The sequence below is a fragment of the Gopherus evgoodei genome, chromosome 3 (genome assembly GCF_007399415.2).
Source record: "Gopherus evgoodei ecotype Sinaloan lineage chromosome 3, rGopEvg1_v1.p, whole genome shotgun sequence".
Lineage (NCBI taxonomy): Eukaryota > Metazoa > Chordata > Testudines > Testudinidae > Gopherus > Gopherus evgoodei.
Window position 1 is genome coordinate 26,731,991 of NC_044324.1, and position 18,001 is coordinate 26,749,991.

The window sequence follows — 18,001 nt, forward strand, 5'->3', positions numbered from 1 at the left end:
GGTGACCAGATGTCCCAATTTTATAGGGACAGTCCTGACTTTTGGGTCTTTTTCTTATATAGGCTCCTGTTACCCCTACCCCCTGTCCTCATTTTTCACATTTGCTGTCTGGTCACCCTAGTTGGATGTGGCCACAGGTTAAAGACATGGGAATGGTGTGACATATTATTCAATAAAATAGATGATTGAGAGAGCTGGTTTTACCATGATGGAAACTTTTTTTATATCAGGGCATCAACTGATACAAATTTCAGTGCCGCTGAATCAATAGTTGCACAAATGGGAACCTTCTTCTGAAATTCTCAAGTTGTAGAAGTGGCCTAAATGTATCAGAACTCTTATTCCAAAACTAGATTGAATTGAGAGTGCCCACTTAGTAAAAATCATGAGATTAGATTATATTGTTGCTTTACTATTGTGCTTCTGATCTCCTGAGTGAACTGTGTTACTTCTTAGCTTGGTTGGAATTGTCAAGGCTTGTCGGAATTGACGACTTCATTATCCATGTGGATGACGACCTTCTAGGTTAATTCATAATCATTTGTATTTATCAGGAAATGGTAAATTTTTTCAAGCCCAGGCGTAGATCACATTGGAACTATAAATTTTTTGTTTGAAGTGTAGTTCAGATAAAACAAAGGTGGCACTTGTGGGTTTTAGAAGCACCCAGAAGTATCAGAGACATCTTTGATGGAGAAAGCATGTGCTGGTCCTGCATCAGCAACTTTCCTCAATCAGTAAACCTGTGGGAATAGTGGTTGCTTCTGGATAGCCAGACAGCAGCTGTGGCTAAGGTATCTTTTTTCATTTTCTCTTGGATAGCAGCTTGTAACTTTTTAAAACCATAAATCCTTTATGTTTATTAGTATCCTCTACATGCTAGAGATTGCCTCTCTCTGTCCGTTAACTTGACAGTTGATCATGTGAAATGCTTGAAATAGCAGTGCCCATTGTATGCTTCGGGGCAGGCATTTATCAGTGAAGGGCTCTGGAGTTTGCTCCCCTCCTAGCTTCATCAGGGCATAAGTTTGTTGCCTTGGGCCATCCTGCAACACCTGATCTATTTACTTAAGTCTTTTTCTAAAGAAGGGGGTTGAGAAGGAGCATTGAATTATTTTCTTTAGTTTCTAGTTTGGATGTTATACCAATATAATAAAAACCAGCAGGATCTTATTAAGAGGGATAAGGCAAGGATGCCACATTTATTGTAAATATAATAATAAAGCAAAAGACAAAAGTAAACAAAGTTGTTTGACTAATTTCTATTACTACTTATTCCATATATATATATATACACACACACACACACATTCATTTACACAATCATTTATTCAAGTTTTGTATAGGAGTTATAGTTACCAGCCTAGAAGTTGCTCATGCCAAATTACTGGCCGCATATCTTGGTCATGAGGCTGGAGCCGAGTCTGTGTCAGATGCACATGATGCTCCTAGAGGCTGGCAGCAGAACCAGAGACTCAAAGTCCTCAGTTTTTGGAGTTTATTCTTATAGGAATTAATTCCTATGTTAATCTGTGGGAGCTGTTTCATCCTGCTGTTGCTGACTCAATCAGCAGATGGCACATTCCTGGTGGCTCCACACTGTTAAAGTAGCACATTCCTTCCAGGTGTTTGGAGTGAATCCCAGTTTACCCTCCGGGGGTTGTCTGATGGTCCACTTGACACATTCTTTGGCCGATGGATCCTTTCTAGGTTGACACCTCCCTAACCATTCATATACATCAAGCATTCATCAATATACATTTCATATCTTAGGCCTGGTCTACACTATGCATTTAAACCGATTTTAGCAGCGTAAAATGATTTAATGCTGTACCCGTCCATACTACGAGGCCCTTTATATCGATATAAAGGGCTCTTTAAATCGGTTTCTGTACTCCTCCCCGACGAGAGGAGTAGCGCTAAAATCGGTATTACCATATCGGATTAGGGTTAGTGTGGCCGCAAATCGACGGTATTGGCCTCCGGGCGGTATCCCACAGTGCACCACTGTGACCGCTCTGGACAGCAGTCTGAATTCGGATGCACTGGCCAGGTATACAGGAAAAGCTCCGCGAACTTTTGAATTTCATTTCCTGTTTGGCCAGCATGGAGCTGTGATCAGCACAGGTGACCACACAGAGCTCATCAGCACAGGTAGCAATGCAGTCTCCTGAGAATCGAAAAAGAGCTCCAGCATGGACCGCACGGGAAGTAGTGGATCTGATCGCTATCTGGGGAGAGGATTCAGCACTAACAGAACTCCGTTCCAAAGGATGAAAAGAAAAAATATTTGCAAAAATTTCCAAGGCTATGATGGCCAAAGGCCACACCAGGGACTCAGTGCAGTGCAGAGTGAAAGTTAAGGAGCTCAGACAAGCCTACCAGAAAACCAAAGCAGCAAACGGAAGGTCTGGGTCAGGGCCGAAAACATGCCGCTTCTATGCTGAGCTGCATGCAATTTTAGGGGGCTGCGCCACCACTATCCCACCCCTGTCCATGAATTCCGAGGTGGGGGTTGTAATCTCAACCATGGCTGAGGATTCTGCGGAGGGGGAAGATGATGAGGAGGAAGACCTTGCAGCGAGCACACAGCACTCCGTTAGCCCCAACAGCCAGGAGCTTTTTGTGACTCAGACAGAATTACCCTCCCAAGCCACTAGCCCAGACAGTGAAGCCATGGAAGTGACCTCTGGTGAGTGTACCTTTTGTAAATATAAAACATGGTTTAAAAGCAAGCGTTTTTTAATGATTGATTTGCCATGAGGGCTTGGGATGCATTCACGGCCAGTAAAGTTAACTGAAAAAGTTTGTTAACATGTCTGGGGATGGAGCGGAAATCCTCCAGGGATATCTCCATGAAGCGCTCCTGGAGGTACTCCAAAAGCCTTTGCAGAAGGTTTCTGGGCAAGGCAGCCGTGTTCCATCCACCATGGTAGGACACTTTACCACGCCATGCCTGTAGCAAGTAATCGGGTATCATTGCATGACAAAGCCTAGCTGCGTATGGTCCCGGTGATTGCTGGCATTCAAGAAACATCCGTTCTTTATCTCGCTCTGTTATCCTCAGCAGAGTGATATCGTTCATGGTAACCTGGTTGAAATTCAGGAATTTAATTAAGGGGACAGAGATGGCCATTTTCCTACTGGGTTGTTGCTTAAAAGAAATCCTTCCTTGCACGTAGCCACGCGGGGGGAGGGGAGGAAGGATAGCGCTAAGCTTTTTTGTGTTTGTAGGAATCGTCCCAGCTACCAGCCACGCGGTGGGGGGCAGAAAGGGAGGTGATTAGCAGTGATCTTCCATGATACCAGCCAAGCGGTGGGGGAAGAGATAAAGCAATCATCCTAGAGAATTGCATGGGGGGGGGTTGGCTGCTGCTGCTGCATGTTAACAGGAAGAAGAGTCAGAGGGCACTGTGTATATGAAGGCTGGAGAAGCTGAAAGACAATGGCTTACCATGGCCGCATGCAAGCTGAATTCTGATGCCCGGACCTGCATCTGTGAGATCTGTAACACCAGAGCCGCAGGCACTCAATATTAAGATGCAAAATGCGACCTTGTAGTGAAATCACATGTGCTATGTAAGGTGAATAGTGTTGTTCACTGTGAAAGAGTTTAACCATTGTTCTGTAAAATGTATCTTTTAAAATATTTCTCTCCCTATTTTCACCCACTCATGCAGCTCCACATTTTTCAAGCCTCCCTACTCCATCCCGAAGGCTCTCTCAGATAAGGCGGAGGAAAAAGAAGACACAAGACGAAATGTTCTAGGAAATCATGGAAGTAACCCGCAATGAAAGAGCTCATCTGAATGACTGGAAGGACGTGGTAGCAAAGTACAGGAAAGATGCCAGTGAACGTGAGGATAGGAGGGACCAACGAGAGGATAGGAGGGACGAACGTGAGGATAGGAGAGACGCTCGAGATGAGAGGTGGCGGCAGGAAGATCAGAGGTGTAGGCAGGAAGACCAGCGGCGGCGGGATGCAACACTGGAGCTGCTGCGTGATCAAACTGATATCCTCCGACGTCTGGTGGATCTTAAGGAAGAGCAGCGGGGTCACAGAGTGCTGCTGCAGCCCCTGTGTAACCACCCTCACCACTCACCATGTTCCATATCTTCCTCACCCAGACGTGTAAGAACACGTAGGGGAAGGCTTCGTGCACCCGCCCACTCCACCCCAATGGACAGTCCAACCAAAAGGCTGTCATTAGATTGAAATGTATTTAATGGCCTTTTCCTTCCCTCCTATGCTCCTCCCAAACCACACCCGGGATACCTTGTCAGTTCTCTGCCTCTTTTTATAATTACTTTTTAATAATGAATACATGATTTTTAAACGATAGTGACTTTATTTCCTTAAGCAAGCTGTAATCGAAGGGGGAGGGTGGGTTGCTTACAGGGAATGACTTTTAATAAAGAATACATGATTTTTAAACGATAGTGACTTTTTATTTCCTTAAGCAAGCTGTAATCGAAGGAGGAGGGTGGATTACTTACAGGGAAGGAGTCAATAAAGGGGGGATGTTCATGAAGGGGAAACAAACACAGCAGTCACACCTTACCCTGGCCCGTGATGAAACTCGTTTTCAAAACTTCTCTGATGCGCACCGCTTCCTGGTGTGCTCTTCTAATCGCCCTGGTGTCTGGCTGCACGTAATCAGCGGACAGGTGATTTGCCTCAGCCTCGGGTCTCCCCCTTACTCTCACAGAGATTGTGGAGCACACAGCAAGCAGCAATAACAAAGGGGACATTGGTTTGGCTGAGGTCTGAGCGAGTGAGTAACGTTCGCCAGCGAGCCTTTAAATGGCCAAATGCACATTCTACCACCATCCTGCACTTGCTCAGCCTGTAATTAAACAGCTCCTGACCACTGTCCAGGCTGCCTGTGTATGGCTTCATGAGCCATGGCATCAAGGGGTAGGCTGGGTCCCCCAGGATAGCTATAGGCATTTCAACATCCCCAACTGTTATTTTCTGGTCTGGGAAGTAATTCCCTTGCTGCAGCCGTTTAAACAGAACAGTGCTTCTGAAGACGCGAGCGTCATGAACCCTTCCTGGCCATCCCACGTGGATGTTGGTGAAACGTCCTTTGTGATCCACCAGTGCTTGCAGCACCATTGAAAAGTACCCCTTGCGGTTTATGTACTGGGTGCCCTGGTGCTCTGGTGCCAAGGTAGGGATATGGGTTCCATCTATCGCCCTTCAACAGTTAGGGAATCCCATTGCAGCAAAGCCATCCACTATGACCTGCGCATTTCCCAGAGTCACAACCTTTCATAGCAGCAGCTTAACGATTGCTTTGGCTGCTTGCATCACAGCAGCCCCCACAGTAGATTTTCCCACTCCAAATTGATTCCCGACTGACCGGTAGCTGTCTGGCATTGCAAGCTTCCAGAGGGCTATTGCCACTTTCTTTTACACTGTGACGGCTGCTCTCATCTTGGTATTCTGGCATTTCAGTGCAGGGGAAAGCAAGTCACAAAGTTCCATGAAAGTGCCCTTACGCATGCGAAAGTTTCGCAGCCACTGGGAATTGTCCCACACCCGCAAAACTATGCGGTCCCACCAGTCTGTGCTTGTTTCCCGGGCCCAAAATTGGTGTTCAATGGCTAGAACCTGCCCCATTACCAGCAGGATCTCCAAAGTGCAGGGGCCCGCGGTTTGAGATAATTCTGTGTCCATGTCCTCATTACTCTCGTCGCCGCGCTGCCGTAGCTGCTGCCTCCTCCTCGCCTGGCTTTGCAGGTCCTGGTTCAGCATAGAATGCACGAGAATGTGTGAGGTGTTTACAACGTCCACTATTGCGGTATTGATCTGAGCAGGGTCCATGCTTGCTGTGCTTTGGCGTTTGCAGAGTTCACCCAGGAAAAAAGGCGCGAAATGGTTGTCTGCTGCTTTCAGGAAGGGAGGGGTGAGGCTGTACCCAGAACCACCCGCGACAATGATTTTTGCCCCATCAGGCACTGGGCTCTCAACCCAGAATTCCAAGGGGCGGGGGAGACTGCAGGAACTATGGGATAGCTACGGGATAGCTACCCACAGTGCAACGCTCCAGAAATCGACAGTAGCCTCGGACCATGGACGCACACCATCGAATTAATGTGCTTAGTGTGGCCGCGTGCACTTGACTTTATACAATCTGTTTTATAAAACCGGTTTATGTAAAATCGGAATAATCCCGTAGTGTAGACGTACCCTTAGCCAGAGTCAATTAATGGCTTAAGGCTTACAGCAGGGGTGGTAACATAGTGTTCACTTTAAGAACATAGTCAGTTGTCTTGTTTGTAAGTTTTACATAGTAATAGAGTATCTTTCACAGGACAGATACAATCAATGTTTTCTGCAGACAGGAGCTTACAAGTTTTAACAGAAGAACTAAAAGATTTTTAAAAGCAGCAAAGAATCCTGTGGCACCTTATAGACTAACAGACGTTTTGGAGCATGAGCTTTCGTGGGTGAATACCCACTTTGTCAGGTGCATGTAGTGGAAATTTCCAGGGGCAGGTATATATATGCAAGCAAGCTAGAAATAATGAGGTTAGTTCAGTCAGGGAGAACACGGCTACCCCTCTAATGAAAGATTTTTGTACTTGGTGAAACTGGGGGGTGGGGGTCACTGTTACTTGGGGGAATCACTGTTAGTACCTTCTTTAATATCCCTACATGGAGAGTTCTTTAATTTATTAATATTTAAAATGTTACAGATACATATAACAACATGTAGGTGTATTATAGATTCATAGTTGAGAAGGCCAGAACAGACCATTGTAATCATCCAGTTTGACGACCTGGGTAACACAGGCCATAAGGCTTCCCTGAATTAACTTGTTTGAACTAGAGCAGCATTTCTCAAATGTGGCCATTGAGGCCACATGTAGCCACCAGGAGCTTTTCTTGCGGGCACAGCCTCCTGGGCAGTGATGGGGGGAGGGAAGCAGTGGACCCTCCCCCAGGGCTACCAGCAGGCATTGAGCCCTGCCCCTCTCCGGAGCCCACAAACGCTGGAGGAGCAGGCAGCCAGTGAGTTCCCCACCTTCCCAGGGGTAGTGAGGCTCATGCTTCGGGTTTCAGCCTTGGGGTGGTAGGCAGCAGGCTCCAGTCATTGGGCTTCAGGCTCTGGCCCTGGACCTCAGTCACATGGTGGTGGGTTCTGGCCCTCGGCTCACCAGTCTTGATTTAAAAATTCCCAGTGATGGAGAATCTGCCATTACTCTTGGTAAATTGTTCAAATGGTTAATTGCCCTCATTGTTTTGTGCCTTATTTTTACTCAGAATCCGTCTATCTTAAACTTCTAGCCTCTGGATCTTGCTATATGTTTTTCTTCAAGATAGAAGAACTCCAGAACAGAAATTAAAAATATTGAAAGGGAAGGATACAGTTGAAAATATAACAACACTGCATGCAAGCAGTTTTTGCTGAATTTCGTATTTGACATTATTGTAGATTAAAAGTATAGAGTGGGAAAGGAAACATTCCTCTGTGCACATATGTATGTGTGTATTTATACAGTATATATTTTTAAAAAGTGTAAGTTCATTTTCCCTTCATTCTCCCGTTTCTCCATCCAGGTGAGAGGACTGTAAATGGATTATAAACCTGCATGCGTATCTTACACTTAAATTAATGGACTAATGCCAACAAAGAATCTAAGTGGCATTAGATTAGCAGAAAATTTGGTTCACCACCTGTGCAGGATGCTCACCGCTGGCTCTTTGCCCCTTAGTATGAGACTAACCAAACTCCCCTAGCTGTAAAGTTTTGTTTTTATTCTTGAGCTCAACAATAGTAGTGAAGAGCATGACCATTGTGCTCCTCTTAGAGAGAGTGTAATCGGCACCTTCCGAACTTTAGTCAGTTCCTTACTTTCAGTTGGTAAAGGAGCTTTCTGGAGGAGACTGCTTTATTGTTTCAGCTCTTTTGTATCACAGTGAGGTTCATTGGGTATCCTCTTCTACTAGTCAGGTCCAGTACAGTTAGGCAGTTTTTTTCAGGCCTTGTGCTTCCATTCACTTTAGAACTAGTTTATTTTCATGGTCCTTTAGCATGTGTTTCTCTGCAGTGGCCTGGCATTTGTCTCGGTGCTTTGGAACAGAGTTTTTGTTTCTGCCACTGTGTTGCCTCAATATTGTTTCAGCCAACACCCTGGCACTACCAAGATGTTTTAGTGGGTGTTCTCTGCACTCTGGTGACAGCATTGCTATCAGCACATGAGATACCAGCTCCAGTGCCACGGCTTCACAGTAGTCTTAAGGCTGCTCATTGCTTTATTGCCTGAACAGCTGTTTCAGTGCTGACTTAATTTTGAAGATTGAGCCTGTCTCAGTGCTTGTTTCTTTGTTGGCCCTAGAGGTCTGCTCAGGTCTAATTTTTAGGTCTGAGCTGGACCCAAGCCCATTCAATCTGAGCCTGAGAGGGTTGGATCATTTTCTGACTCAACTCTTCTGCCTGAACCTGAGTCACTGCCACCACCTCCTGCCCCTGAGGTCTGCTCTCCTCTGCTTGTGCTCAGATAAATTTGTTAGTCTCTAAGGTGCCACAAGTACTCCTCGTTCTTTTTGCTGATACAGACTAACATGGCTACCACTCTGAAACCTGAAAGTGTCCTGTTGTTTTCCCACCTGACCTGGACCCAACACTTCAGATTAACTTTTACTGTGTGTGGGAATCAAAATAACTTAGGTCTTTTCCTTGTGCTAGCTTTCAGGCTTTCACGGTGAAAAATGTTGCATAGACTGCAACATGTGTTGCATCAAATCTAATTCAGGGCTTGGTGCTTTTTGTATTTGGAGTGGGCTTGATTGTCTCACATTCAGGTTAATGAGGTTAATGGTAGGTGTTAGTATTTTGTAGCTTTCTCTAAACAGGTTAAGAATTAATATTTTTAGAAATAATAAAGAATAATTAAAAGTTATTGTAGCCTATGTTAAGCAAAAACCTGCTTTGTTTTTAATAATGGTATGATATTAAGTTTACAGCAAGTTATCAAATGGCTTTAGGCGGTATTACATTGTTGTTCCTGTCTTTACTCAGCTTTGTTCTTCTGTACCACTCAGGCTAGTTTCAAACCAGTGCTGCCACTTCACTTGCAACTCTGCTTCTCTGTTGCACAGAGTAACTCCTGGCATTTCAGAAATGAAGTGTTCATTAAGATTGACTTGCATTAGTGGTGCACTTCAGTAATAGCACAGAACACATCTCTGGCAGTTCACACAGCATGTACAGATGTGGCTGTAGGTTATAGTACAGGACTATAATTTTGTGAGTGTTCAGTGGATTCAAGGTATAGACCTTGCTGGTTGTTAGTTGCAAAGTAGATTTGGTAATGAACATTTATTTTATAACTTTAAACAAGCCTTGATGACCATTTAATGTTAGGGAGTTAGAGTGGAGAGCTCTAGTACCGATTTATCTGAATTTTAATTGGATTTTGGGATCCAAACCCACTGCTTTATTTTAAAGTTTTAAAATTTGATTCTGCATTGTTGGATAAGAGATGAATACTTAAAAAAAATTATAAGGAGTTAGATCTGCAAAAAGCCAATCTGTATGTTCATTGGGGGAAAAAAGTGTCTTTTTAATCCTTGTCAAGCTGGCTTGTATTTGGATCCTAGTGAAGACAAGGCAGTTATAGTTTTACATGTTTGCTAGGCTCACCCACCTGGTTACTTTAACTAGCTAACAAGTGTTAAAATTGAGATTTTAATATGGGTTAATTAACATATGACATGCAGCATGGGCAAAAATATATGTTTTTTGTAAATGGAGAGAACATCTTACAATATGACATTTATGGGGCTGAATCTTAGCCAGTTGCCCAATACTGTAATAGTTTCTCTCCCCTTGCATGTGTAACAAAACTCCACCTGCCAAACCCTCCTCCAAAATGCATGTTTCTTAATTGTTTTACCCTTGAGTAATTGCAGTTTCATTCTAGTTAGGCAACCCATAAAGCCTGATGCGTAAATTGGAGATGCATAATCAGTTTCTGTATGAGTAAAATTCTACTTTGTTCCTAGTTTAAACATTTCCTGACATTTCTAATAGCTGTGCTACCTAGGAGATGAGTGTCTTGCTGTTGCAATAGAAGCTATGTAATCTCCACATTAAGACTGCTGCTGTGTGATCCCAAATTCCCCATTCCCACAGTCTTGATTATTTCTTATTTAATTTACCTTCTTCACTGGAAAACTCTCTAGTGTTACCTGTACAGTCATTTCCTATGCAGGTCTCTGAAGTTGCCTCTTATTTTCTTCTGGCTGGATTGTTATGATCAAGTTATCTCCTGCAGTCTTTTGAGTACTTCACAGTGGTGTTGAGACTAAACCCGTTAATGCTTGTAAAGTACTTTGAGAGCACATTAGATATATGCAATAGAAGTGCAAAGTCCAAGTGATGTTAACCAACGGTTGTGTGATGATTTGACTTTCTGCAAAGAGAAAAAATAACAATATGCAAAATGTTTGGGTACACTTCTTAATATTCATATTGAGGCACTATCAATTGAATATGCTCTGTCTGGTTCTTGCTAGATCTTACTATCCTCATCTGTGTCTGCCCTTCATTCTATTTTCTGATCTTTTCACAGTGATCCAAAACCAGATTCCATCTTGAAGTGTCAGGGTAGGCTCTACGTGGCCACCTACCTCTTTATGTTCTCATCACCTACTTTCATTTGTCTCCTGTTGGCTTCCAATTCCATCACCATCATTTATTTTATATCTTACAATGGTGCTGTACTTTGTGCATAGATCTTTCATTTCTGCCTTGAAAGGGTCAGCAGTTTCCCATGTTCATGTGCTGTTTCTGCCAGTCGTGTGACTAGTTTACATTTGGTGCAGTTTGGGAGTCATTTTTGGCTTCATACTAGAACGTGAAAGGGGCTCAGCCTCAACATTGGACTCCTCTTCTTCTGTCAGACAATCAGCATTCTTTTGTTGAATTCTTAGCTTAACTTTAGTACAAGTTCCATACTGTGTCAGAACGTACTGTATATATAGTTTTCTATTCTCCATGACAGTATGTCTCTTCCACTACACTTTAACCACCAGCACCCTATTGGTAACATATACATCATTTCATTATGGCAAATCACTGGATTTTTACTATAGCAGACATAATAAAAGATGACTTAGGTATTTTACTGAAACCCACAGCCAGTTTTCTTTGTAGAAGGGACAAGTCTTGAAAAGTTTACCTGACAGCTTTCTAGCCCAAAGAATGTGGGGCTTGTCTATGGTGCTGCAGCTGTGCTTTTACAGTACCATAGTGTAGAAACTTGCTACCATGACGAAAGGAATTTTGCCATCACTGTAGTTAATCCACCCTCTAGAAAGATAGTACACAGTACTTAGGATGGATCTTTAACTTTGAGCAATTTCTTTGGTGGGAAAAGATTGTGTTTCACTGAAATCAGCTGGGATTTTAGCATTTTTTTTTAATGTTACATTTTTTGTTTGATTGTGGACAATTCCTACTGAAGAAGGGACGTTTTTAGTTGGCTAGAAATCGTGTATGTCACTTATTTTTGGGTCTGGTAAGATGTTTTGCTATCTCCCTTGTCTGCTTTTTTTCGTCATGGATCAATGTGGTTAATATCAATTTCAGCATAGTTTGGTATTTAGAAGTATTCTTTCTACTAACTCTTTATGCTGTTATTGAAAACTGTAAAGGAAGAGTGTAGAAAAAGGTAAAAGCATTTAGTTCCTTTTTAAATATTTTTGATTTCTGATAAAAGCTTCTGAAAATATCTATAACACTTTTCATTTTTTATTGAGATAGATATCTCAATATTTGCACATTTTTTTTAACTGAAAACACAAAACCTAAAATTGCCCAGACATTTTGGTGATGGATGCTTTAGAATTAATGTGTTAATCACTTTGCTAAAGGTATGAGAGAGAACTGATCATAGTATCTTGCTGTTTCTTATTTTAATAGCTACTTAAAAAAATTCAGTAGTACAATAGAGAGAAAAGGTATTTTGTGAATTACAGTAATAGTGAGGGCAGTAATGTTTCCAGGGATACAGTACATTGGGTTTTAGAAAACTAGAAATATTTAGTTTAGAAGCCTTATAAATAATTATTGATAAGTACAGAATTTTAAAATTGTACACTCATCAGGTCCAGTGTTAAGTCTTTGCTAGATGACTTGATGAGTTAGCATTCAGCATGTGTGCATTTTTAAGGTACAGTAACTCCTCACTTAACGTTGTAGTTATGTTGCTGAAAAATGCGACTTTAAGTGAAACTTTGTTAAGCTAATCCAATTTCCCCATAAGAATGAATGTAAGGGTGGGGGGAGGGTTAGGTTCCAGGGAAATTGGTTTTTGCCATACAGTACAATACTGTAGTTGGGAGGTGCCTCCGCTTTACCCCACACAGGCACAGCCCACTGGGGCTGGAAACAATGAGGCAGGCAAGGAAGCTGAAGGTGTTGTAGGCTAGGAGAAGCACGTTGTGCAGCGGCAGCTTCCCATACTCTGCAAGCAGCGGGGGTGGGGGGCTCAACCCTTGGCTGCCCACTCCACACCTTCCCCCAAGCCACCACCTTTAACCCACCTCTTCTCCCCCCCCTTTACTCCGCACGCTGCGTCCTCGCTTCTTCTCTTGTCCTCCTGCCTGTGGCAGTCAGCTGGCTTGCAGGGCAGGAGGGATGGGGGAGGAGTGAGGACTCAGCGTCAACTTCCCCCCTCGCTCTCCTGCCTGTGGCAATCAGCTGATTTGTGGCATTCAAGAGGCAGGAGAGGGAGGGGGAGCTTGCATGCCGAGTCCTCCCTCCTGCCTCCTGAACACTGCAAGCCAGCTGATTGCTGCAGGCAGGAGGCGGCAGAGGGGAGAAGGGGCAAGGCACTTTTCCGCGGGGTCTGCTGGTGGGTGGGAGGCACTGTGGGAGGGAGTAGGGGAGCTGATAGGGGGGCTGCCAGCTGTGGACTAAGCAGACAACCAGAAAACATTATGGCGAAGCATTCCACAACTTTAAATGGAGCATATTCTGTAATTGAGCAGGGACGTAAGATCGAAACAAGTTAAGCGGGGAGTTACTGTACATGTCATGTGTTCCATGAGCATCAATAAAGCATTGCTATGTTTGTGTGAACTGGGTTTGATTTTCTTCTGGTGAGTAGTGGAATCTTATTTTTGTTATGGGAGTGTAAAAATGAACCAATCAAATGTGTTTGATGCTTTGTTTCTTTCAGAAAGATGAAGGTAGTGATGGTAGTTTGAGTGATAGTCACATATCCCCTCCAGCCAAACGTACCTTGAAACATGCTGATCCTGTGTGCAAAGACAAATCAAAATCGCGCAGTACTGGGCAGCGAGAGGAATGGAGCATTTCAGCTGGACAGTCCAGGTAATCTGGTGCACTTTTCTTATAGTCTGCATTGTCTTACTTCAGGAATAAGAACTATGTGAATCCTATGGGTTGTGTTCCTCCTTATGTGACACCACTTTATCTGTTAAAATGGGAATGGTGGAATGTATTGGAGTCCAATTTTATGTTATTTGTGCATCCAGAACTCTGTGACTTCATTAGGAGTTCTGTGTACACAAGGAATAAGCAGCTGAGCCTAAATTTAGAAGCAGGCCAAAGTACTGCGCATTCCATATAGCGCCACTGAAGGAGACATTTGTTTCATTTTCTGACCAATTGATTTAATTTTAAGAAAAAGTTTCCAGGTTCAAAGAAGTTCAATAGGATTCAAGTAATTATGCAAATATATGGACACCAAGCAAAAGCCTCAAACTGTTGTGCCTGGAACAGCTTGTTTGAATACTGATCTTGGCCCTTGTAACTGCTACTGCATATTGTATAGGACTAGGCATTCTTTGTTTCATATTGTTTTAAACTCCGTAAGTGAATGACAAAGTCATCCTTGTTACTGTTAGCATATGGGAACTACAATAGCTAATTATAAGGCAACACCCCTTAAGATGGGACACATTTAAATACCAAATTGATTCAAATTGATGTGGATAAGAGAGGTGATTATTTAAACTGAGAAATGTATGACTACAGTGTATTATATAGCCTGCTTCTTTCAGAAATCATCTTGGAGCATATACAGCCATCTCTGATATGCTGGTCATTTAGCAGTCTACACCAGCACTACACAACAGTTTAGCTGTTAGACAAGATGTAAAGAATACATGGTGGATTGATTTAAGTCAAAGCAATTTAAATCAACAATTTTAATCATGATTTAAAGCAGCAAACTGGAAACCTTATTTAAAATAATTGATTTTAATCATGCTTTGCTTTTGAACTTTTTAATTATTTTCCTAAAGAAAGGTTGATTCTCATTTGTTGGTAACCAATAAAATATATTGAATTGCAACTATGTATACCCTTAATGCAACATTTAGTGCTTCTTTTTCCTAATCAGAGTGATACGCTATCTCAACACACATTTATTTAAACAATTACCTAGCTAACTTGAATTTATTCATATTTTTAGCTCTTACATTTTTATTATGTTAAAAATGGTGAATTTCTTATTTATTAGATTAATTTTTTTACTTGTGATTTGTCAAGCTCTCTTTGGATGGAAATTCAAATGCAATTAAAATGCACAATTTTTTTTATTTTGTAATAAACTTCCTTTAATGTGCTGGTTACACAAAAAGAAGTATCAGAGTTTATCAAAACCTATTTTACATTAAAAAAGGACGTATTATCTATAGTTAGTGAATTGAACTGGTAGTTTCTGTCATCTGTCCTTTAAGATTTTAGAATTAGTGTAGGTCTCATCCTTTCAGACCTTGTCTTTTATTGATAGATTGCAAGGGGAAAGCAAGCTTTCCTGCTTTTTCAATTCCCAGTTGGTCTCTTCACTTTGAATGACCTAGTCATTTAACTAAACTAGTTGAATAAAGTGAAATGAAAAAAATCTTCTCCCCGCACCTGCAGAAGAGGCTACTGCTATCAAAAACATTTATCACTTCAGAAAACTCCAGTTCCAGATGCTTATTCTGTGACTTCCATCAGTTCAGTGGTTTGACTTTCTTTAAAATAGGCAGCAAACATGCACTGCTTAATATTATTCTTTTATTTACTGTAAAAAATTATAATAGATTATAATACGTTTAGGCCTACACCTATGTCAATTTCAAATTTAACTTTAAATAAAATACAGGTTTATTTTTAAAAAATAAGTTAATTTAAATAAAATCTGAGGTTTTTTTAATTGATCCTGGAAGAATATCACTTAGGTGAACTCAGTTTGCCTGAACTGAAATTTGGCCAGGACATTGGGCTAACATCATTGCTCCTTTAAGAAGTTCTACGATGTGTCTGATGACTGGATCTTGGTCTGGTACAGAAACTAGGTTTAAAGTAGAGAACTGAGATTAAAATAAAATTTTAGCAATGGGCTACTTGAACAAGCCCATACATAATAACCTGTGGGAGATTCTGCTTCTTGGTATTAAGCAACAAATACATGTGACCATAAAGCTATTACTAATGTTTGTTTGTCAAAAATGCCTGAGAGGGTCATGATTTGCAGATGCAATTCTCCCATGTGTTCCTATCCATCACTGTGACAAAGTTTTGAGGTCTACCATGGTGAGTCCCTTGTTTCATGAAAAATGTGTACACCTTTCCAGGTAAAAGATAGCAGAAGCCCATTTTCTAGTTAAATCCATCTCTTCAGAAGTAGACATTTTTGCAAGAGTAAAGGGGCAGTGAAGCGTAGGTCAAGTGATTTCCCTTTTCCTTTTTCAACTGGTTAATTTATTCACTTTCCAACCTGAAATCAGTTGTCCCACCCACCTTCCACTGTGCACAATAGTTATTGCAGTTCAGTGGTCCTTATACGCATTGTAAAGCACCTAAGATCCTTCAGGATGACAGACAGTATATGAATATAAATTCTTGATTTGACTAATCTATTTTGATTTTATATGTACTGGTACCAACAGGTTATTTTCAGCTAATATTCTATCATGATTTTAGGGAATTTATACATTTTAATTCTAACAGTATAATTTATGTTTTAATAAGTTAGTCTTAACGGATAAGAAATACAATCTTTTACTCTAATGTAAAAATCAAGACTGAATATATGGTACAAATAATTTATTAACCCATGTAATTTTTGGAAGAGGTTTGTATCATGTTTTGGCTCTCATAGCAACTCATTGGGAGTTTCCTTTCCTTTAGGAAAACTAACTTTAAAAAAAGAAACAAGAATACTTATGATTGAGGTCTTAAATAATATTTTTACTGTTGATTTAAGTAAACTTGATGTCAGTCTCTTTCCCTTCAGTTATTAGATTTGTTAAATAGATTTAATTTTTTTGTTTTCATAACTTTGCCCTGTGCATTTTTATTGCTTAGTTTTCATTGTTTTCAGTTATCAACCAAATCATTAAGAGTTTAAATGGTGTTTACTTCTGACTAGCAGCAGCAAGAGTACTGTTTCTGAAACTTGTGTGGGGCTTCTTTGACAGGAGGGGACATAAGTGAAGTGATGTTGCCTATTAGTGGAACAGATATTAATATGTCTTTTTCAGTATGGTGATACTAGTTAAAATTGTTTATTAGTATAGAAGTAAAATATTAGTATAGTGATAAGAACACAAGGACGGGTCAGACTAATGGTCCATCTAGCCCAGTATCCTGTCTTCTGACAGTGGCCAATGCCAACTTCAGTTCCAACTTCAGATGCAAGCCAAATTCTTGAGATCATCTTTTACAAATGCTTTAAATTATGCTTAATGTATAACACTTAAGGATTTCTATTTCAAAAGTATTGGTTTCATTGTAGCTTTTATGTAGTAAATGAAATGTTGATATATTTTTCATATTTAATATAATTTGTTTTCCAGGTTAACGTCTCAGGCTGCTGCTACGTTACCCACTGGACGTAGCTTATGTAAGTGTTTTCCCTGTGGTTATTTTATATTTAATCTTAACTACTTCTATATTGATGATTCTCAAATGCATATATTTTGACACCTTCGTCGGTGTGTTTTTCCCTTGTTTACAAGAAACTGTTTTCTCTCTGATTCCTTCAGATAATTTATTGAGTGCTTCCTTTGGGCATGAGTAGGGTTAAGATTCTGTCACGAGTATTTTTAGTGAAAGTCAGGGATAGGTCGCAGGCAATAAACAAAAATTCATGGAAGCCTGCGACTAGAGCCCTGCATGGATACAAAATTTGTATCTGCTCCCATTGACAAATGTGGACCATGGATATAAAGTGGATAGCTGAAGATTTGTGGGGCTCCAGATATAAAATTTGCATCCGATTCACGGATAGCCACAGATTAGCAGGACTCTACCTGCGACCTCTCCCTGACTTTTAGTAAAAATACCATGGGAGGGGGGCGGGGATAGAGACAAATAGAGTACTGCCAGGACTGCTGGAGCTTGTAGCTGCTCCAGCCCCATTGCTGCTCCTGCGGGAGGGGCTGACTGCTGCTGCTTCAATCCCAGCTGCTGCTGTGGCAGTGAGGAACCACTACTTCAGTGGGCCTGGGACTGGCTGCTGGTTAACTGTTCTGGCGGGTGGCCCCAGGGCTGACAGCTGCTGCAGCCCTGCCTAGAAGAAGTCACAGAGGTCCTGAAAAGTCACTGAATCCATGACCGTCTGTGACAGAATTGTATTCTTAGGCATAAGGAGCATCCTCAAACTTAGTTCCATGTCTCTTCCCAATTCAGAATTCCCATTTGGTGTCTCCTGGCCATAATCTTGTCTACACTTGCATCAACGTGTAGGTTACGTACAGCTACACACTGCAGTGAAAGGCTGGCTGTGTCCACACTCGCTGTGATGTGTAGCTACACGTGGCAGTGGAAGTCTCTGGCAGTGGGAGGCACTGGGAAAAGGCTGCGGCAGTGGGGAGCTGCTAGAGCCTTTTCTCCTTGCCTCCTCCCTGCCAGTCTCTTATCCTATGTTGGAGTCTTTCACTTCAGCAGGGAAAGGCTCTGACAGCAGGACACTACACCGCTCAAAATAGCGGCATAGATGTGGAAGACACTACTTGGGCATG

The 18,001-nt window shown here is 41.8% G+C and overlaps 1 protein-coding gene across 2 annotated transcripts in view; it reads left to right on the forward strand.

Moving 5' to 3' along the window:
• ATAD2B (ATPase family AAA domain containing 2B) overlaps positions 1-18,001 on the forward strand; it is a 170,462-nt gene that overhangs the window by 11,614 nt on the left and 140,847 nt on the right. For both annotated transcript variants that reach the window (XM_030555339.1, XM_030555340.1), the window contains exons 2-3: positions 13,201-13,355; positions 16,835-16,881. In XM_030555339.1, coding sequence (XP_030411199.1) covers positions 13,201-13,355; positions 16,835-16,881 — 202 coding nt within the window. The remainder of the gene's footprint in view (positions 1-13,200; positions 13,356-16,834; positions 16,882-18,001) is intronic.